Source organism: Bos javanicus, chromosome 4, assembly GCF_032452875.1.
Source record: "Bos javanicus breed banteng chromosome 4, ARS-OSU_banteng_1.0, whole genome shotgun sequence".
Lineage (NCBI taxonomy): Eukaryota > Metazoa > Chordata > Mammalia > Artiodactyla > Bovidae > Bos > Bos javanicus.
The window spans coordinates 103351795-103371581 of NC_083871.1; the positions used below are offsets into that span (position 1 = coordinate 103351795).

At 37.4% G+C, this 19787-nt stretch overlaps 1 protein-coding gene across 2 annotated transcripts in view; it reads left to right on the forward strand.

Moving 5' to 3' along the window:
• IFT56 (intraflagellar transport 56) overlaps positions 1 to 19787 on the forward strand; it is a 42288-nt gene that overhangs the window by 19401 nt on the left and 3100 nt on the right. The window contains exons 8-17 of one of the 2 annotated variants that reach the window (XM_061414857.1): positions 1837 to 1911; positions 6272 to 6374; positions 7687 to 7742; positions 8994 to 9047; positions 10111 to 10174; positions 11619 to 11707; positions 11869 to 11952; positions 13741 to 13810; positions 14619 to 14725; positions 18965 to 19098. In XM_061414857.1, coding sequence (XP_061270841.1) covers positions 1837 to 1911; positions 6272 to 6374; positions 7687 to 7742; positions 8994 to 9047; positions 10111 to 10174; positions 11619 to 11707; positions 11869 to 11952; positions 13741 to 13810; positions 14619 to 14725; positions 18965 to 19098 — 836 coding nt within the window. The remainder of the gene's footprint in view (positions 1 to 1836; positions 1912 to 6271; positions 6375 to 7686; positions 7743 to 8993; positions 9048 to 10110; positions 10175 to 11618; positions 11708 to 11868; positions 11953 to 13740; positions 13811 to 14618; positions 14726 to 18964; positions 19099 to 19787) is intronic. The other variant, XM_061414859.1, reaches the window with a different exon arrangement.

Below are 19787 nucleotides of genomic sequence, written 5' to 3' on the forward strand. Positions count from 1 at the left end.
TCACTTTTGAGTGTGCAATGAAGTTTTCCAGGGACAGCATGATTTCAAAATAGATTGATTACAGGCACAGATATGCCAATCAAGCTGTCATCTGTTAAGGCAGACATTGAAGAGACTTGCAAAAATAGATAACAGTACCATTCTTGTCACTAAATTTATGTATTGGTAAATACAGGTTTTTTTTTTTAATGAAAAATATGTTATTTGTGTTAATGTGTAGTAAGTTTATTAGTACTTTTGATTAATTGAATACTTTAAATTTCTGTTTTAATTTCTAATACAATATATATGAATGGCTGTAACTCACATAAACAAAAACTCTTTGGGATCCTTAGTAATTTTTAAGGTTTAAAAAAGATCTTGAGATCAAAAAGCTTGAAAACTGATAAACTAGCCTAATATTACCCAAGACTTTGGAATTCCTGCTGTAGACAAGAGGAGATTAGTAAAAGGTTGCTAAATAGGTGTGCATTCCCATATGATATCAGGTAGAACAAGTTTGTAGTGCTTAGTGAGAACAGTCAAGAATTTAATTATTTTATCCAGAAAATCTTAGGTATCCACGATGGAGGTAGAAAAAGAAGGTGAGAATTAGTCAAAATTATAGACTGGCAAGAGGGAATAGCAGAAAGCTGAGGGAGTGGATAAATAAGCCTCAGACATTACTAAAGACACTGTAGAAATGGCTGACCATTTGTTCTAGGGGAAGTTAAAGAAACAGGATAAAACAAAAGAGATCTGATAGTTCTGATAAATAGTAACATAGAGGGGAGAAGGTACATTAATTGCATCATGTAAATAAAGGCCAATTCAGCAGGAAGAAAGTATAGGAAAATTCAGGACACAGGTGGAATGGTCAGATTGAAGAATCAACCTTAGTGGACTTCCCTGGTGTTACAGTAGTTGAAAATCCAACTGCTAATGTAGGAGACACAAGTTCAATCCCTGGTCCAGAAAGATTCTGCCTGCCATTGAGCAACTAAAGCCTGTGTGCCATACCTACTGAGCCTGAGCTCTAGAGCCCTTGACCACAACTACTGAACTACTGAGCCCAAGCCTTGCAACTACTGAAGCCCAAGTGCCTCAACCCCGTGCTCTGCAAGAGAAGCCTATACACTTCAGTGAAGAGTAGCCCCCTCTCACCACAACTACAGAAAGCCCACGTGCAGCAGTAAAGACCTAGGGCAGTAAAAAATAATAAGTAATAAATAAATAAGTTAATTAATTTAAAATGTTAAATAAAGAAAAATAACCAACCTTAGTTGTTAAAAGTTGATCACCCAAAAGGAAAGACTAACTGTGCTGCTGCTAAGTCGCTTCAGTTGTGTCCGACTCTGTGCGACCCCATAGATGGAAGCCCACAAGGCTCCCCCGTTCCTGGGATTCTCCAGGCAAGAACACTGGAGTGGGTTGCCATTTCCTTCTCCAATGCATGAAAGTGAAAAGTGAAAGGGAAGACGCTCAGTCGTGTCTGACTTGTAGCGACCCCATGGACTACAGCCTACCAGGCTCCTCCATCCATGGGATTTTCCAGGCAAGAGTACTGGAGTGGGGTGCCATTGCCTTCTCCGAAGACTAACTCTAGGAGTCTTCAGACTTGGGTTCACCAGTTTCAGACTTGCTGCGTAGAGGTTCAGTTGTTTAACGTTTATAAGCCTCAAGGTTCTCATCTGTAAAATAAGGAGAATAATAATTACATTATTTCTCAGAGCCCTGCAGAACAAAGGAAGCAGCATGTTAAATTCTTCATAAGCTATAAAACTTTGTAATTCTTACAGGTGATGTAAGAACTATACACTTGTCATTTTCATAAGCCTTTCCTTTTTTTAATTTCAGGCAGAACTCAAAAGCTTGATGGACAACGCTTCTTCTTCCTTTGAATTTGCTAAAGAGCTCATCAGGCACAATCTGGTGAATAAGAGTTTCTAGTCTTGATGATTTGAGGCCTACCCTATTTTGGGTACATTACAGTGGTTGGGAAGATGAATGAAGGGAGATATCTCGACAAGTATTTCTCTACTCCAAGTGAACTCTTTCTTCTTGTGGAGGAGAGAGAATGAGTTTAAGATACCAGGTTCTTTCCTTACTGGGAAGGCAGTAACACATACTTAACGTTTAGAAAGAAGTGTGAGGCAGTGAGATCCAAGTGTTCATGTTGTTGGCAAAGACAAAGGAACATATCCTTTACTTTCTGATGAAAGTGAAAATCCTTTACTTTCTGATGAAAGTAAAACTTGAGCTGGTCTTTGAAGAATGACTTGGATTTAAAGGGTTCATTTGTGGCAAGGACATGGATGAATGAATGAAGACGACATATGTGAGCAGACTGAATTTACTGGGACAGAAAATTTGCACGGGGATAGTTGCTAAAAAAAAAAAAAAAGATTCAGATGAAGTTTCAAGTTGGATTCAATTGACTCAGCAGTAAAGTGGGTGCAGAGCAGCTGTATTCAACTCAGACACCTGGGGACACTGAGCAAATTACTCAGTATTGTTGAGTTTCAGATTCCTCGTGTGAATATGGCAGTAGTAATAACTACACCTTTTCCTTCTGATTTCTCTGCACCTTCATTAGCACTAAGTCTCCCAGTACCAATGCTGAAAACCGTAGCTGGTTTAGACTCTCTCTTCCCCTTTATTTCTGATACTCAGCCGCTTAATCCTATTAATTCTTCTATTTATTCCATTCCTCCTCTAACTCAGGCCTCCATCACAGGGTTTTCTGAGGTTATTTTGCATTATGAGCTTCTGCCTCTAACCTTTTCACTTCTAATTTAGTCTATAAATTAAAGCCAGATTAATTTTTGTGGAGAATATGATGTTAGAGAGAGTAGTCTGGAAATTAAACTTGGAAAGAGATGAAGACTGGAAGATTAAGAGATTAAGATTTAGGAGTTTTCATAAGAGTAGGGATAGCTGAAGAAAAGGTAAAAAAAAGAGAAATACGGTTCCAAGAGAGTGTTTGTATTTAAGGGGCTGAAAGAGGAGAATAAGAAAATTAAAAAAGGCAGGCAAGAGAAAACACCTACATAATGTACAACCCCTTCTGCAGCACAGGTTTGAAATGCATGGGTCCACTCATACACAGATTTTTCTCAGTCGTAAATATTATACCATCTGAGGTGGGTTGAATCCTCGTATACGGAGGAACCCTGCATGTGGGTGGCTGACTGTAAATCACATTTGAATTTTCAACTGTGTGGAGAGTCAGTGCCCTTAAACAATCTCCATCACCATTGTTCAATGGTCAACAGTCATTTTATAAAATTTTTCTAATTTTTATATAATTTTTAAAGGTTATACTCCATTTACAGTTATTACAAAATATCAGCTATGTGCTCTGTGTTGTACAAATACATCTTTATTCCTATCTTACACCCAATAGTCTGTACTTCCCCCAGCCCCCACATACTGCCCTCCCCACTGGTAACCACTAGTTTGTTCTCTATATCTGTGAGTCTGTCTGCTTCTTTTCTGCTTTATTCACAGATGTGTTGCATCTTTTTTAGATTCCACATATAAGTGACATCAAGCAGTATTTGTCTCTCTGTCCGACTTACTTCACTTAGCATAATGCCCTCCAGGTCCATCATGTTGCAAATGGCAAAATTTCATTATTTTTTATGGCTGAGCAATATTCCATTGTATATACAGACCACATCTTCTTCGTCCATTCATCTCATCTGTTGATGGACACGTAGGTTGCTTCTGACTGTAATGTCATTGTGTTGTGCTGTGCTTAGTCGCTCAGTCATGTCCGACTCTTTGTGACCCCATGGACTGTAGCCTGCCAGGCTTCTCTGTCCATGAGGCTTCTCCAGGCAAGAATACTGGACTGAGTTGCCATGCCTTCCTCCAGGGGATCTTCCCAATCCAGGGATTGAACCCAGGTCTCCTGCATTGTAGTGGATTCTTTACTGTCTGAGCCACCAGAGAAGCCATCATGGAAGTTGTAATGTCATTATAACTACACATTTTAATCACCCAGGGGATTTTTAAAAATATTAATGTGTGAGATTTTTATCGAATGGTTGGGCTAAGGTTCAACTATCAATACTTTTCTTAAAAGTTTTCCAAGTGGATATAATATACAGCCAGAGTAAAGAACCTTTATATATACATATAACTGGAAGGTGCATATTAGCTAGTGATGGGAGTTATACTTGGAGGGTGGGATTAAAAAGAAAAGTGAGAGAATGGTAATTTTCCTTTTGCCTGTTGTAATACTATATGTAAGTTTTTTCTAGTAAATACAGATTAATTTTATAGTTTAAGACAAAACCTGAAAAAAATATTAAGCAGTATAAATTGTTACTGACATCAGCTTTTGCAGTCAGACCTGATGTCAAAATCAAGTACACGATATACTAGCTTTGTAACTTTGGGTAAGTCACTAAACACTGATGAGTCTCTGTGTTCTCTATGTAGAATAGAGGAAATCACAGCACCTACCTCATTTCCTTGTGAAGATGAAAGGAGGTAATATATATAAGGTGCCTCAGGCAGCATACAGCATACAGTCAGCATTTAGTGACTAGTGCTTTTATTGTCATGCTATGGCCACCGGTGTCAAAACTGCAGATATGTCATGGAGCAACAAGAGAGGAAAGTCTATTGAATTTGGTCAAAGGGGTTGATATTTGTGACTTGTAGAATGGGTTTATTAGTGTGCAGAGAGCAGCAGCAAGTTTTCTGGGAGGTTAAGGAGAGGAAGAGAAGAAGTTGAAACAGCAAGCCACTTACTTTTCAAGTGTGGCATTGAAAAAAGGAGAAAAAGTACGATGCTGTTCAGAGGGAACAGTGACACCAAGTGAAGTGAAGATTTTTCAAGAGAGTAGAAACCTTTGTGCATATTTAAAGTTGAGAAGTGGGACCAGGATTAATGAAATAGAATATTAATGCAGAAACAAAATCCAAATGGAGTTAAAATCATGACATCAAAGAAGACAATTGTAGGAATTAATCTTGGCAAGGGAAGGGAGCATCTTAGACAAAGAACCAAAAAAAAAAAAAATGACCAGATGGATATTTTGATATAGAAAGAAGAGATTAGGTAGTTTATGCCTGATTGCCTTGATTTCTGTATATTTGTGATATAATTTACTATGTGTCAGATACTGTGCTAGGCTGTGGGTACAAAACAGCATGTAAACAGTCCTTTCATGGATGGTGTTTTTGTTTTAGCTGTCCTCTGTAGCTTTTATTATTATATGACAACATACTTAAGTTTGCTCTTTGAAGGTCTCTCCTCATTTGAGTATACAGACAGGACTATATAGTATAATATCGGAGAAGGCAATGGCACCCCACTCCAGTACTTTTGCCTAGAAAGATGGATGAGCCTGGTAGGCTGCAGTCCATGGGGTCGCTAAGAGTCAGACCTGACTGAGCGACTTCACTTTGACTTTTCACTTTCATGCATTGGAGAAGGAAATGGCAAGCCACTCCAGTGTTCTTGCCTGGAGAATCCCAGGGACGGGGAGCCTCGTGGGCTGCCATCTCTGGGGTCTCACAGAGTCGGACACGACTGAAGCGACTTAGCAGCAGCATATAGTATAGCATAACTATACTATAAGTCATAGACAGGAGAAGGACTTTTTCCTGGTGTAGCCCTGGTATTACAATACCAGGCATATAGTAGGTGTTAATGAATATTTACTAATATTTTAATAAAACAAAATATAACGTATGATATGCCATGCATGTAGCCCACTTTAACTTATTTCATCCTTATGATAACTCTGAACATTACTAATGCCATTACTAATTAGGTGGACATTACTAATGCCATTTAGAGATGAGGAAATAATCTCAGAAGGATTTCATAAATTCCTTCATGGAGTTTTTAATGTAGAATATCTGTCTAGAAAGAAGTTTCATTACTTATTGGGTACTTTAAGAGTTTCGTATAGTTCTTATGAGGCAAAAAGGAAATATATGCAATAGGGCCATGCCTTTATTCTATTTCTTACATTTAGGATGACTTTTTTTTTTCCTGGCTGTGAAGCACATGGGACTTAGCGCCCCAAACAAGGATCAAATCCATAGCCCCTACATTTGAAGCACAGAGTCTTAACCACTGGACTGCCAGAGAAGTCCCTAGGATGCCTTTTTTTTTTTTTTTAATGAGGTCAAGGTCATGTGTGTATAGAAAAAGCTTCAAAAATATATTCCTCCCTTCAAAGAGTAACTGTTGTGTCAGGTCCGTGTGTATTTCCACCAGTAAACGTACTCATATTTGCTGCCATAATAATGGCTTTTCTGTCTTTAGGTAGTCTTCCGAGGAGGAGAAGGGGCTTTGCAAGTTTTGCCTCCCCTGGTTGATGTCATTCCTGAAGCTAGGCTAAACTTAGTGATTTACTATCTTCGTCAAGGTAAGAGAAATATGTCTTGATCTTGCCTATGTAAGATATTTTAGAACATTTACTCTCCAACTGAACTACTTGTTTAACCTTTAAAATCACTTCATAATACCCAAAAATATATTTGCAGCAGGTTCTCAGGACAGAGCAAACTTATTGATATTTATCTGTTGTGCCTTTTCTCTTCATCTCCTCTTTCCTCTTCTGTTGCTTCCAATCTCTCGCCCATTCTGGTTTTTTCTTTCCCTCTTATTTTTCTGCCCTTTGTCCTCTATTCATTTTATTTCAGGTTTTCTGTTGTTTTTCCTTTCCCTCCCTCATTTCTTCTTTGTTGTGTGTTCCTCTGTGTGTAAAGTCCATCTACTGTTCCTTGGGTCTTTTCTTCCCCATCATTAACTTTTTTATTTGCTCTAATTATCTGTCTTTCTGTTTCCTTGTACCCCCAGCTCCTGCAAAATATGAAGATGCAAAATGAGCATGGTATTTGTTGCCCTGAGTAAGGATAAATTGTAGGCACAGGCCCAAGCAGCATGTTGTCTCACAGTTGTGAACGTGGGGTGGGAGCTCCCATGCAGAGGCGCTGGCACTCAGTCATGGGCCTCAGACTAAGTGTGGGCCTTTTAAGGTGCACAGTAGGAACCAACCAGGCAACATATTCCTCACTGAGGGAAATGTGAAGTGTTTATTAACAGGAGACCGTGAACTTGCAAATAGTTCTCTAATTTGGTACATCAGCGCAAAGAAATAAGCTTTTGGACAAGAATTAAAGAAACACCTTATATATTTTATAAACTAATTTTTATTCTAGGAACTTTCAAACACAAACAAAACAAGTTAATAGTATGAACACCCAAATAATATCCCCAGATACAATAGTTTTGTAGATATTGCCAGTCTTTCTTAATTTATCCTCCTTCTTCCAGTTTTGTTGTGAAATATTTTAAAGCGAATCCCAGCCTTCGTGTCATTTTACTCCTATGTACTTTATGTGTATATATATATATATATATATATATACACATATATATATATATATACATACACACACACATATAAAATGGATGTTTTTCTTATATAATTACAATGCCATAAGCATATACTTCCCTGTTCTTTATTTTTAGCTTGAACCCTTAAGTGCTTCGTGGCTTAATACAGGTTTCCTACAGATATTTGGTTATCTACTACTAAGCATTGAACTTCATGGAGAGTTAAGAGACAAGAAAAGCAAATCATACTTCTCATGAATATTTGAAGGACCTTATCATTTGGGGCAACTGTTTGCTAGGATACAGACTAATATGGCTACATATTTCTTATATTTCAGATGATGTACAGGAAGCTTATAACTTAATTAAGGATCTGGAACCTACTACTCCTCAGGTAATTGACAATGTGTTACATTTTTACTAACCAAGTTCTGTTAAAGGTGGAATTTCTGTTGAAAGGTAGTTGGAAGGCATATTAGGGAAGATTCCTGCTTGTAGACTCTCAGGAAAGTTTGTGTATGTTGATCTGGGAATATTACATGAGACTTTTGATATGAGAATCAATATTCTGGGCTTTTTTGAAATTTGTAAACTCCCATAAATATGGTCATTTCCTCAAAAGGGTTGAAGTTTGAAAATACTGAAATCTAGAATTCTGATGAAACTAGACACGGGAACTCAGTCACCAGGATGCCTGTCTGTGCTGTGTCTGTGTCCCCTGCTGCGTGTCCACTCCCTGAAGGCAGGCACTGAGTTCGTATTGTGTCTCCAGTGATATGAACGCTAAGCATGTACTAGGCGTCCCACTCATGGGGTGAAAGGCTGAAAAATATTTCCAGGTCTAAGTTGGTATATTTCTCAAGTGTATTAAAAGCTTCAGCATTTTTTGTTTTATTCTTTTAAAGAGCTGTCTTAAATAAAAATAGTACTCACATAAAAATCAGAATTCCCTGGTGATCCAGTCACTAGGACTCCATACTTCCACTGCAGGGGATACTGGTTTGATCTCTGTTCAGCGAACTAAGATCCTGTGCGGTGCAAAAAAAAAAAAAAATTCATAAAGCTAAGGAGAGTATCTGTTAAAGAATAGAACCAAGTCTAAAGGAGATACAGATAAGGCCTCAGGACTCCAAAATGAGAATACCTTACAAATGAGAGTCAGAGGATTATTGTTATTAATTAATTTATTTTTGAAGAAAGGAATCACTAGCAAAGGAAGGTTATTATATCATTGGAAAGGGAAAATTATATATGTGTGTGTATGTGTGTGTGTGTGTGTGTGATATGGTCACAGAAAATGGCAGTGGCTGATAAAGTGTAAAAATTATTACATAAACATTTTATGGTTAATTTTTCCACTGAATTGAAATAAAAACAAAACTCCTATGCATGTCCACTGAGTTTTTCCCCTTATGATTGAGAATTTACAAATATGATTAATTCTGTTATATAAACACTTTCCTGAGAACCAAATGAAAGTCTCCTAATTCTTTTATTCTTACCAGGGTTAGAACAGAGCAAAGTGACTTTGGGTAACTTTTGATAATATATATAAAGCATTGAGTTGATGCAAATGATTTTTTTGAGTGATATCTCTTAGTTTTATGTTCCTTTTAAATTAATTACTGATATTTCACGTTTCCAGGAGTATATCCTCAAAGGAGTGGTCAATGCAGCCCTTGGCCAGGAAATGTGTTCAGTGAGTATAAAACCACTGGTATCTATAGTTTGTAAAGTTACAGTGTGTGGAAAAAATAAAAATGACTTTCAAAGTTCAACTAGTAATAAGCTTACTATAGGCTCCTCTGCAGTTCCTTTTATTTCTCCATATCCACCAATCCAGATTCCATTGTGACAGAATTCTGTGTTATTTGAAGACAAAAAAAGGGAATTCCCTGGTGGTCCTGTGGTTAGGACTTGGCACGCTCATTGCCAAGGGCCCAGGTTCAATCCCTGGATGGAGAACAAGATCCCGCAAACCAGGTGGCTTGTCCAAAATATAAAGCAGAATAGAATAAAAACTGAAAAAAAAAAAAAATAGAAAGCTATAGCCTTAAGAATTACTGCTTTTTAAGGGGAAAAAAAAGCCCAATTGTTGAACAACGTGTTTATCTAATAACAACAGCATATCATTGCAAAACTTCATTCTTACTTCCACTGACTTTTTTTTTAACCTTGTATACCTCTGAGCTATAATTTTGGCATCTGTAAAATGAGAATAATTGTTTCTTTGGGAAAGTTTTTTATAAATACAAAACGCTGACTAAAATTAAGCTCTTATTCACCTGAATATGGCATAGTAGGTTCTTTTTGGAACGAAATGGGATGTAAATAAATCTTTTTATCTCCAGCTCACTCCAAATTGCCTCAAATAGGCAGTAAATAGCTATTGAATAAATTAATGATTCTACTTAGTAAGTTACTCCTTGTTCTAGCCATAGCTCCTACCACAAGGTCTGATATATGATAAAAGCAATAAATATTTGTTAAATGAATGAATGAGTTCATTTAATAAAGGTACTTTTAAAATAGGATTTGGGAATTGAATTTTTTTTTTCTCTTCTTTTCTATCTGATCCTAATTAAGTTTTAATTCAATTATAGATTGTTACTTTTTAATTGGTGATGCTAATAAAAATTAGTACTGCTGATTTGAGAATTTAAAATTTGTTAGATCCTGACAGATATGTTGAAACCATAGAGTGTAATACAAATAATGTATTTTCAGTTTATTCCTCTTATCAGCTCTGCTTGGTTTTTTAGAGGGATCATATGAAAATTGCCCAGCAGTTCTTCCAGTTGGTGGGAGGATCAGCTAGCGAATGTGGTATGTTTGAATCTGTACATGTGAACACGATTTATCACTGGAGTTGGTCGTATATTGACTGGTGAAGTTTGATTCTGTGTCCAGGGATATATCTGTTAGGTTTCCCATTATAAAGCAGGAACCCAGACATAGGAGAGAATATTAGATTAGCCCTTCTTAGCAGCTCAGCTAAAATGGGATGAGAGGATACATAAACAGAGGAGAATAAGTATATTCTGTAGTTCATAAGAGTTTTAAAATTTTGATTCTGTTTTTTATTTGAAATGTTCACTTTGATTGATTTCTCAAGAGCTCTTTAGGTATAGAGCTTTTGTCATGCTGTAGATATTTTTTCAGAAGGTCATTTGCTTTTAATTTTGCCTATGGTATTTTTCCCATATGAAAACATTTAAATCTTATTTATCTTTTCTATAATGATTTATTACATGGGTATCAAGCTTAGAAAATGCTTTTTTATTCCTGAAGTTATGTAATATTCACCTATATTTTGCCAGTAGTTTCGTGGCTTCATTTTTGTTATTAAACTATTGATCTCATCACTCAAGATTCAGTGCAAGTTTTGAAAAAGGCATCTAAACAGGACTGATAGTTAGCCAGTATAAACCAGTATGGCTGGCTGTACCTGTCTTCAATGGCTGGCATCTATTCTGACAAACAGTGTTCATGCTGAAGTTATTATTAAATATTCTGATCACCCCGGGGATTCATTTTCTTTCAAATGTTTCACCAAAACCATTTATTGGATAATATTTTCTTTCCCCATTTCACTTCATTCTTTAAAACAAAAATTTATTGAGGTGTTAGGGATACAGCAGTAAACAAAACCAGCCAATTCCCCCACCCTTGTGCAGTGTTCAGTCTAGAGAGAACAAACTATAGACATAAGAAATAGATTATTTAGTATATCTGACTGTGATAAGTGTTACAGGAGAAAAAATTGAACAGAGGAAGGAGGATCAGGAGTGACCATGGTGAAGGTAGGGTATTACACAAATCCTCTGCCACTTCAAATAGGAATCTGTTATCAGACAAGTTGGTCAGAATCAGGATCAGATGGTTCCATGGCCAAATATTTCTCCATTTGAGATCGGAAGTGTTAGGTTGTCTTAGGTGAGTAATGATGGATACTCATTCATATTCGTTGAATGTGCAGGTGTTGGAGCTGAATGAGAGAATCAAAGCCCTGGAAAAAAGACCTAGGGAAAACTGTAGCCCGAAGGACACATGCTCATGTGGGACTCGCAGGAGAGATTGCTGGTCATTCTTGAGTACTGTGACTTCCACATGCCGAGGTTCTGTCCAATGAACAGAATCTAATCTCAGAATCTAGAAAGATGTCTTGGAATACATTTCTTATTGCTAAATTATGAAATAACTCAAATTTCAGCTAAAGAGAACTTTTAGTTTCAGGAATACACCTGATTTTTTTCCCATTCCATTTCAGATACAATACCAGGAAGGCAGTGCATGGCTTCCTGTTTCTTCCTGCTTAAGCAATTTGATGATGTCTTGATTTACCTCAACTCATTCAAGGTCAGTGTAGAGTTTTCTAGGTGATTTTGTATACAAAATACTCTAATATGTCACAGATAAGATACTTTTGGAGATGACCCTTTTACTGTGGGAGTAGTAGTGGTAACTGTTGTTTTTATATGTTAAAGCTCAATGTGACCTGTTCTTGGGATGTTTTTCAGAGTTACTTCTATAACGATGACATCTTTAACTTTAATTATGCCCAAGCCAAAGCTGCAACTGGCAATACCAGTGAGGGTGAAGAGGTAGGTACCTGCTTTTGAAGACTTTTGAATGATTCTATCTAAAAACATTATCTTTTTCTCACGGAAATACATGTTTAAAGTTAAAGGATTATTGACAGTTCCATTGTTCTTAGGTTACATTAAAAAGTACAATATAAATAAACACATAGGTTATGACCACATTCATGTTTTCCTGTTTGGATAAATTTTATGGGGCTTACCAGGTTGTGCTGGTGGTAAAGAACCCACCTCTCAGTGCAGGAGACATAAGAGATGCGGGTTTCGATCCCTGGGTGGGGAAGATCCCCTGGAAAAGGAAATGGCAACCCACTCCAGTATTCCTGCCTGGAAAGTCTCATGGACAGAGGAGCCTGGTGGGCTACAGTCCATATTGAGAGACATACATGTATAACCACATTCATATTTTCTTTTTTTGGATAAATTGTATAAAGACATAACATACATGGAGAAAAGTATACAAATCAAAGTACACAGCTTGATGAATTTTTAAAGTGAACATACCCAAATAGTCAGCACCCAGATCGTAAAACAGAATTTTATCATAACCTAGGGAACCCTCTCGGAGAAGGCAATGGCACCCCATTCCAGTACTCTTGCCTGGAAAATCCCATGGACGGAGGAGCCTGGTAGGCTGCAGTCCATGAGGTCGCTAAGAGTCGGACACAACTGAGCGGCTTCACTTTCACTTTTCACTTTCATGCATTGGAGAAGGAAATGGCAACCCACTCCAGTGTTCTTGCCTGGAGAATCCCAGGGACAGAGGAGCCTGATGGGCTGCCGTCTATGGGGTCGCACAGAGTCAGACAAGACTGAAGCGACTTAGCAGCAGCAGCAGGGAACCCTCTCATCCCTTTTGGGGTCAATCCCTTTCCCACAAGGCTAACCACTATCTTGATATCTAACTCCATAGATTGATTATCCAAATGATTCAAAATATTCCAGTTAAGTTACTTAATTCAGTTTTGTTATTACTCAACAAATGACTCAACTTATTATTATTGAAATTCTAAGTGTTTTCCAATTTCCATCGTGTTTAGAAATTATCTTTTTATTATCTTTAAGTGTGAGTTATTTTAAAACATGTTTCATGATTTTCAAGTTATGTATGTTATCTTTTCCAGTTTTTTTTTATTATTAATATATTTTTTATTGAAGGACAATCTTTACAGAATTTTGCTGTTTTTGGTCAAACCTCAACATGAATCAGAAGGGGAAATATATATATCCAGGTTATTTTGATTTCTAACTTAATTGTATTGTGGTCATAGAGTGTGGTCTGTATAACATGAATCGTTTAAAATCTGTTAAGACTTGCTTTATTGCCCAGTAGCATCTGCAGTTGTTAATTATTCTGTTCAAATCTTCTATTCCTTACTAACCTCATGTCACCTTATGATATCAATAACTGAGTGCTCGTCCTTAGTCACTAGGTCGTGACTGACTCTTTGCAATCCCATGGACTGTAGCCCATGTTCCTCTGTCCATGGGATTCTCCAGGCAAGAATACTAGAGTGGGTTGCCATTTCCTTCTCCAGGGGATCTTCCCAACCCAGGAATCAAACCCACGTCTCCTGCATTGCAAGCAGATTCTTTACTGACTGAGCTACGAGGGAAGCCTCAGTAACTGAGAGAAATGTGTTTAAATCACCACAATTTTATCCTTCACTTTTCTCAGCAGCCTGTGTAGAATTTGGTCATTATAATGCTCATTAGTCTAAGGCAAGCTGCTGTGGATATTTTCACTGTAAAAGCTTCTGTATGTTTGTTCCCTTTTCCCTCCTCTTGCAGGTTTTCCTTTTAATCCAAAGTGAGAAGATGAAAAATGACTACATTTACCTCAGCTGGTTAGCTCGGTGCTGTGAGTCTTCTTTTAAACGTTATAGATGAATCTTCCTTTTATTGAGTGTTTTCTGGTTTTGTCTTGTAGAATGGTTAAACTCTGAGATTGTGTTGTTAGTGCTGCTCAGTAAAGGTGGCCATGTGTGTGTATGTATACGAGTGTGCCTTGCGGTTAGTTCTTCCATATGGCCGTGACCTAGCACCAGCAGTCCTAAAAGATGCCAAGTTCTTTCTTTAGCGTGTTCCACCTTCCAGAATCTCAGTTTACTTTGCTTTGTTTTTTTGCTAAATGATATTGTTATGTTAATTTTACCTTTTCACTATGGTACAGGCCTGAAAAGTAGTAAAATGTCAAAAACATAATTTTTGTGTGCTATATATATAGCCTATCACCTCTGTCTTTCTCTCTCTCCAGTATTTTTTCTTGTTCCTTTTTTTCACTTGGATTTAAAATGTTCACTAAGTTTTTGACGTCTTAGGAAAATTTTAGCAATTAGATCTTCTAAGTGAGGCTGAAACTGTATGAGTCGGATTGAATGAATGATAGATGACTTTTTAAGCAGATGAGCAAAGTGAGAACTACTGAAAATCAACTCAGTCTAAAAAGACATACTTACCTGAAGCCTAACAAGTATTTTAAGCACTGTATATAGAGTCCTGATGGGGAACCAGTTTAATGCCAACATTGCAAGCTTTCCATGTAAAATGTTCACTGTCTACTATTACTTAGTATGTTTCTAACATAAAACCAAATCCATAGACTAGCAAGATGCAGAAGTGTACTTCTTGTACATTTAGAAAACATAAATCGTTGTTTCTCTTTGTAGACATTATGAATAAGAAGCCAAGACTAGCCTGGGAGCTTTATCTCAAGATGGAAACCTCTGGAGAGTCCTTTAGCCTCCTACAGCTCATTGCTAATGACTGCTACAAGGTGAGTCTGAGTGAAATCTAAGGGGAAAGTGAAGATCAGTATTACATTGGTGCATTGACTAAATGTTAGGGGAAAGTGTCCTAGAGACTAAATGGTCATAGGTGAGAGAATTCACATAGTGATATCAGAAATGTCATCCCTTTTATAAATGAACTGAACTCAGAGATAGGCAGGATTTTATGTATATATAAAACATGTATACATATAAATGAAATCTGAAAATCATATGTACGGAAATAGTGGTTTAGATAGGAGGTTTTAGATTTCTAAAGGCTATGACTCTTTAGGTATCATGCAGGTAGAGATATTCATCTGGTAGTTGGAAGTTTGGTTCTGAAGCTCAAGAATGATGGCCTCTGGATTTCCCTGATGGTCAAGTGGTTATGAATGTGCCTGCCAGTGCAGAGGTCATAGATTCGATCCTGGTCTGGGAAGACTCCACATCTGCCGGGCAGCTAAGCCCAGCTGCCACAACTACTGACCCTACCTTCTAAAACAACTGAAGCCAGCTTGCTCTAGAGCCAGTGCTCCACAACAGGAGGAGCCATCGCAATGAGAAACCTGCACACTGCAACTAGAGAGTAGCCCCTGCTCATGCACAGCAATGGAGACCCAATCCAGCCAAAAATAAACACATTAGAGAAAACAACAGTGTCCTCTGACACTGAGAGATAGATTTGGAGAAATCACCACTTCAATAGTAATGCTGCTGCTGCTGCTGCTAAGTCTCTTCAGTCGTGTCCGACTCTGTGCGACCCCATAGACGGCAGCCCACCAGGCTCCTCTGTCCCTGGGATTCTCCAGGCAAGAACACTGGAGTGGGTTGCCATTTCCTTCTCCAATGCATGAAAGTGAAAAGTGAAAGTGAAGTCACTCAGTCGTGCCTGACTCTTAGCGACCCCATGGACTGCAGCCTACCAGGCTTCTCCGTCCACGGGATTTTCCAGGCAAGAGTACTGGAGTGGGGTGCCGTTACCTTCTCCATCAATAGTAATAGATGCCCTGAAAAATAGTGAAATTTCCCAGATAAGGGAGTCAAGTAAGAAGAATAAAGAGTTGCAAACCAAACCTTTGGGAAACCTTGATGTAAATAGTAGACAGGAAGGACAAAGGAACCAGAAAAAAGTAGAGTCAGATTTAGTAAAAGAGGAGCTTTGTATGTGTGTGTGTATGTGTGTGTGTGTAGGGAGTTGGAAAGACAGGGAAGAGTTTGGGGCCCTATCCTATAGATTAAAAGCTTTTTACAAAACTAACCTCAAATTCTGAAAACTATTTGGTGAATATTTCTTCCTGCTCAAAAGACAGGAAAACATTAGGTAAAGAAAGTCTAGTATCAACTTAATCAATAATAGCTCATTGCAAAGTGAATCATTACAAAAATAAATCACCATCAGTGATTTATTTACTTTGCTCATTGCAAAGTAAATCATTACAAAAATAAATCACCATCAGTGGAAAAGGTTTTAAAACATAGGAAACTTGAAAATGTTTAATATAACTTAGTGGACGGCAATGATATTAAGTAAGTTAGAGAAGGCAGAAGGAAAGAAAACACTAAAGGACAGGAATTTAGTTCAGTTTTAAATGTATTAAATCTGAAGTATGTCTGGGGCTCCCAGGTAGAGATATTATAGTAGGAAATACGCAGGGTGAACCCAGAGCTCAGGAAAGCATGTGAAAGGTTTGGATTAAATATGTGACTTCAGAAGTTAACAGAAGTTAATGGTGGCGGTGGCTGTGGCAGCAGCAGAGTATGGGAAAGAATGAGAGTAGCCAGTGACTGGGGTGAGGAACCGTGTGGAACACCAGTCAGTATTTAAGGGTTAGAAACAGAGGAGTTAGTAAAAGAAACAGATGATGAGGATGAACAGAAGGGAAAGAGAAGAACCAGGAGAGAGAGAAAAAAAGCCTTTTTCCTTATTCTTTTTCTTGTTTCTATTTTATCAAATGCCAAGGAAGGAAAATGTCGAATCTGCAGCTAGATTGACTTGCATGAGGCCTGAGAAAACACTACTAGGTACAGAAGAGAATTGGACTAGGAGACAGATTGAACGAGAATAACATAACCCATAATCCTTAAAAAACTGATATATGATTTCATATGTATACATATATATATATAAAGCATTCTTGAAATGACAAAATTATAGAGACGTAGGAAAAAATTGATGATTGCCAGAGGTTAGGAATGGTCAGCTGGGAAGTACAGATTTGTGGTGATGTAATAGTTCTGTCTTGCTGGGGGTGGTGGTTACATGAGTCTGACACACTTGATTAAATAACAGAAATGTACACATACATTGTAGTGATGTCAGTTTCCTGGGTTTGATGTTCCATGGGACCACTCTGTACTATCTTTGTAACTTCCTGTCTGTTTATAATTATTCCAAAATAAAAAAGGCTTTAGCAAATGACCCAACTAGGGCTATATCCAACAATATAGACAAATTGTAAAAACATATACAAAGATACAAAATAATATTTACAGCATTATTTCATATAGTTAACATACTAAGAGGCAGCACTCAATTATGTTGTCTAAACATATATACAAAGCTGATACAGCTATACAGTCAAAGAACTGATGACCATAAGAGTCAGACTAGTAGTTATGAAAATATGGGAAGAGAGGGCTGTGGTATAGAAGTGAAACACAGAGCTTTGGTTTTGCTCTCAATGTTTTGTTTCTTGACATGGGTGGTAGTTACACTTGTATTGACATTATAGTCATTAAACTGTGCATGTATGTTTCTCACATCATTTGGTGTGTTTCTTTACCAAAAAAAAATATTTTAGGTGAACATAGGAAGAAGGATTAACCTTGAAAAGGAATAAGAACACTTCTTTCTGTGAGATAGGCAGAGTAATGAAGTATAATTTGAATGGAAGGCAGGAAAGTTGTGTCTTTCCTATGAAGTAGAGAAAAAAGCTAAGCTAAGAATGCAATAGAGATCTTAAGGAAATTGGAAAGGTTTAAAGCAACAGTTTATGGAAAAGGAGAAGTAATTAAACCACACTAAATAAGGGAGGATTTCCAAGCAACTTGAAGACTTCAGTGAAATTGGTAACCCTATATATTTATGAGACTGCAGCCATGAAATTAAAAGATGCTTGCTCTTTGGAAGAGAAGCTATGACAAACCTAGACAGCATATTAAAAAGCAGAGACAGCACTTTGCCAACAAAGGTCCATATGGTTTTTCCAGTAGCCATGTACAGATGAGGAGTTGGACCATAAAGAAGGCTGAGCCCCAAAGAATTGATGCTTTTTAACTGTGGTGCTGGAGAAGACTCTTGAGAGTTCCTTGGACTGCAAGGAGATCAATCCAGTCAATCCTAAGAGAAATCAACCCTGACTAGTCATTGGAAGGACTGATGCTGAAGCTGAAGCTCCAATATTTTGGCCACTTGATGCAAAGAGCTGACTCTTTGGAAAGACTCTGATGGTGGGAAAGATTGAGGGCAAGAGGAGAAGGAGACGACAGAGGACGAGATGGTTGGATGGCATCACTGACTCAATAGACATGAGTTTGAGCAAACTCGAGGAGAAAGTGAAAGACAGAGAAGCCTGGTGTGTTGCAGTCCATAGGGTCACAAAGAGTTGGACACAACTTAGCAACTGAACAACAACAGCAACATCTAAGCAAAATTTAATGATAGCATACTGTACAAGGCCATGGGAGTGTGTAGTGTGTTTGGGAAAGAAGTTTGTCAAAAGGAATTAAATATTTAAGAGGTTTGCTGTTTAGGAGTCAGTATACATCTAGGCATTCTGAGATGACAGGGCAAAGGTCAGGGAAAGATCATTCTCTTGGGTGAAACATGATCAAATAAGCAGAAAATGAATGAAAGTAGTCAGCTTTGGAATGTATTGAGGAAACTTGAAAAATAACCAGTCTGGATCAGTCATCAGTATTTATCCTCAAGAACAGAAGAATAGAATTAGAAGAAATGAGAAATGTGTTGATTATAGCATAACTTGACTATATGTAGAAGAAATGTTGTATTGCTGAAAACTTAATGAAGGTAAGGGGATTTAAACTGAACCCATGTACACAAACTGTGATTTCCCTTCTCGTTTTAATAAGGAATAGAAGTTAATTTGCTAACTAAGAATGTTGTCATTACCCATACACGTGTTTTATGTACTTATGTTATGTTTCATGGTATCTTTACATTTAGTTTCATTTTGTGGGGTCTTTTGACTACAAGTATTACCACAATACTTTCTTTTATTCAGATGGGCCAGTTTTACTATTCAGCCAAAGCATTTGATGTCTTAGAGAGGCTGGACCCCAACCCTGAATACTGGGAAGGCAAGCGGGGTGCCTGTGTGGGCATATTCCAGATGATCTTGGCTGGGAGGGAACCCAAGTAAGTAGACAGACAAGAGACGCTATTCTGTGCACTTGCTGGTTTCCTGGGGGGTGACAATTGTTTTCCTGGCTAACATCCTCTGAAAACTAAAAATTATAAAGCAATCTATAGATTCAATGCAATAAAACGAGTATACTACCCAAAGCAACCTATAGATTCAATGCAATAAAATGAGTATACTACCCAAAGCAACCTATAGATTCAATGCAATAAAATGAGTATACTACCCAAAGCAACCTATAGATTCAATGCAATAAAATGAGTATACTACCCAAAGCAACCTATAGATTCAATGCAATAAAATGAGTATACTACCCAAAGCAACCTATAGATTCAATGCAATAAAATAATGACGTTTTAGAATGATGAATGAAAGTTTAAGTTTTATACTGCCATTTTCACAAGCAATGTCTTTTTCAATCTCTTCTGCTCTCTTCTTTGCCTGTTGGTTTTTTTCTTGTGTCTCTTAGTTTAGACCTCAAAGAATTAGAAATGGAGTGAGTGTGGTTAAAAATTAATTTTTTTTGCCTTCTCATATTTCAGGAAATACTGAGACATTAGACCACACAAAATTACATGGCATATAGTTCCATTTGTAATAACAGTTAAACTACTGAAAACTAAATTCCATTTTCTGAAAGTAATTTCATGGAATGTATTTGTTACTGATCTATGATAGAAGATAA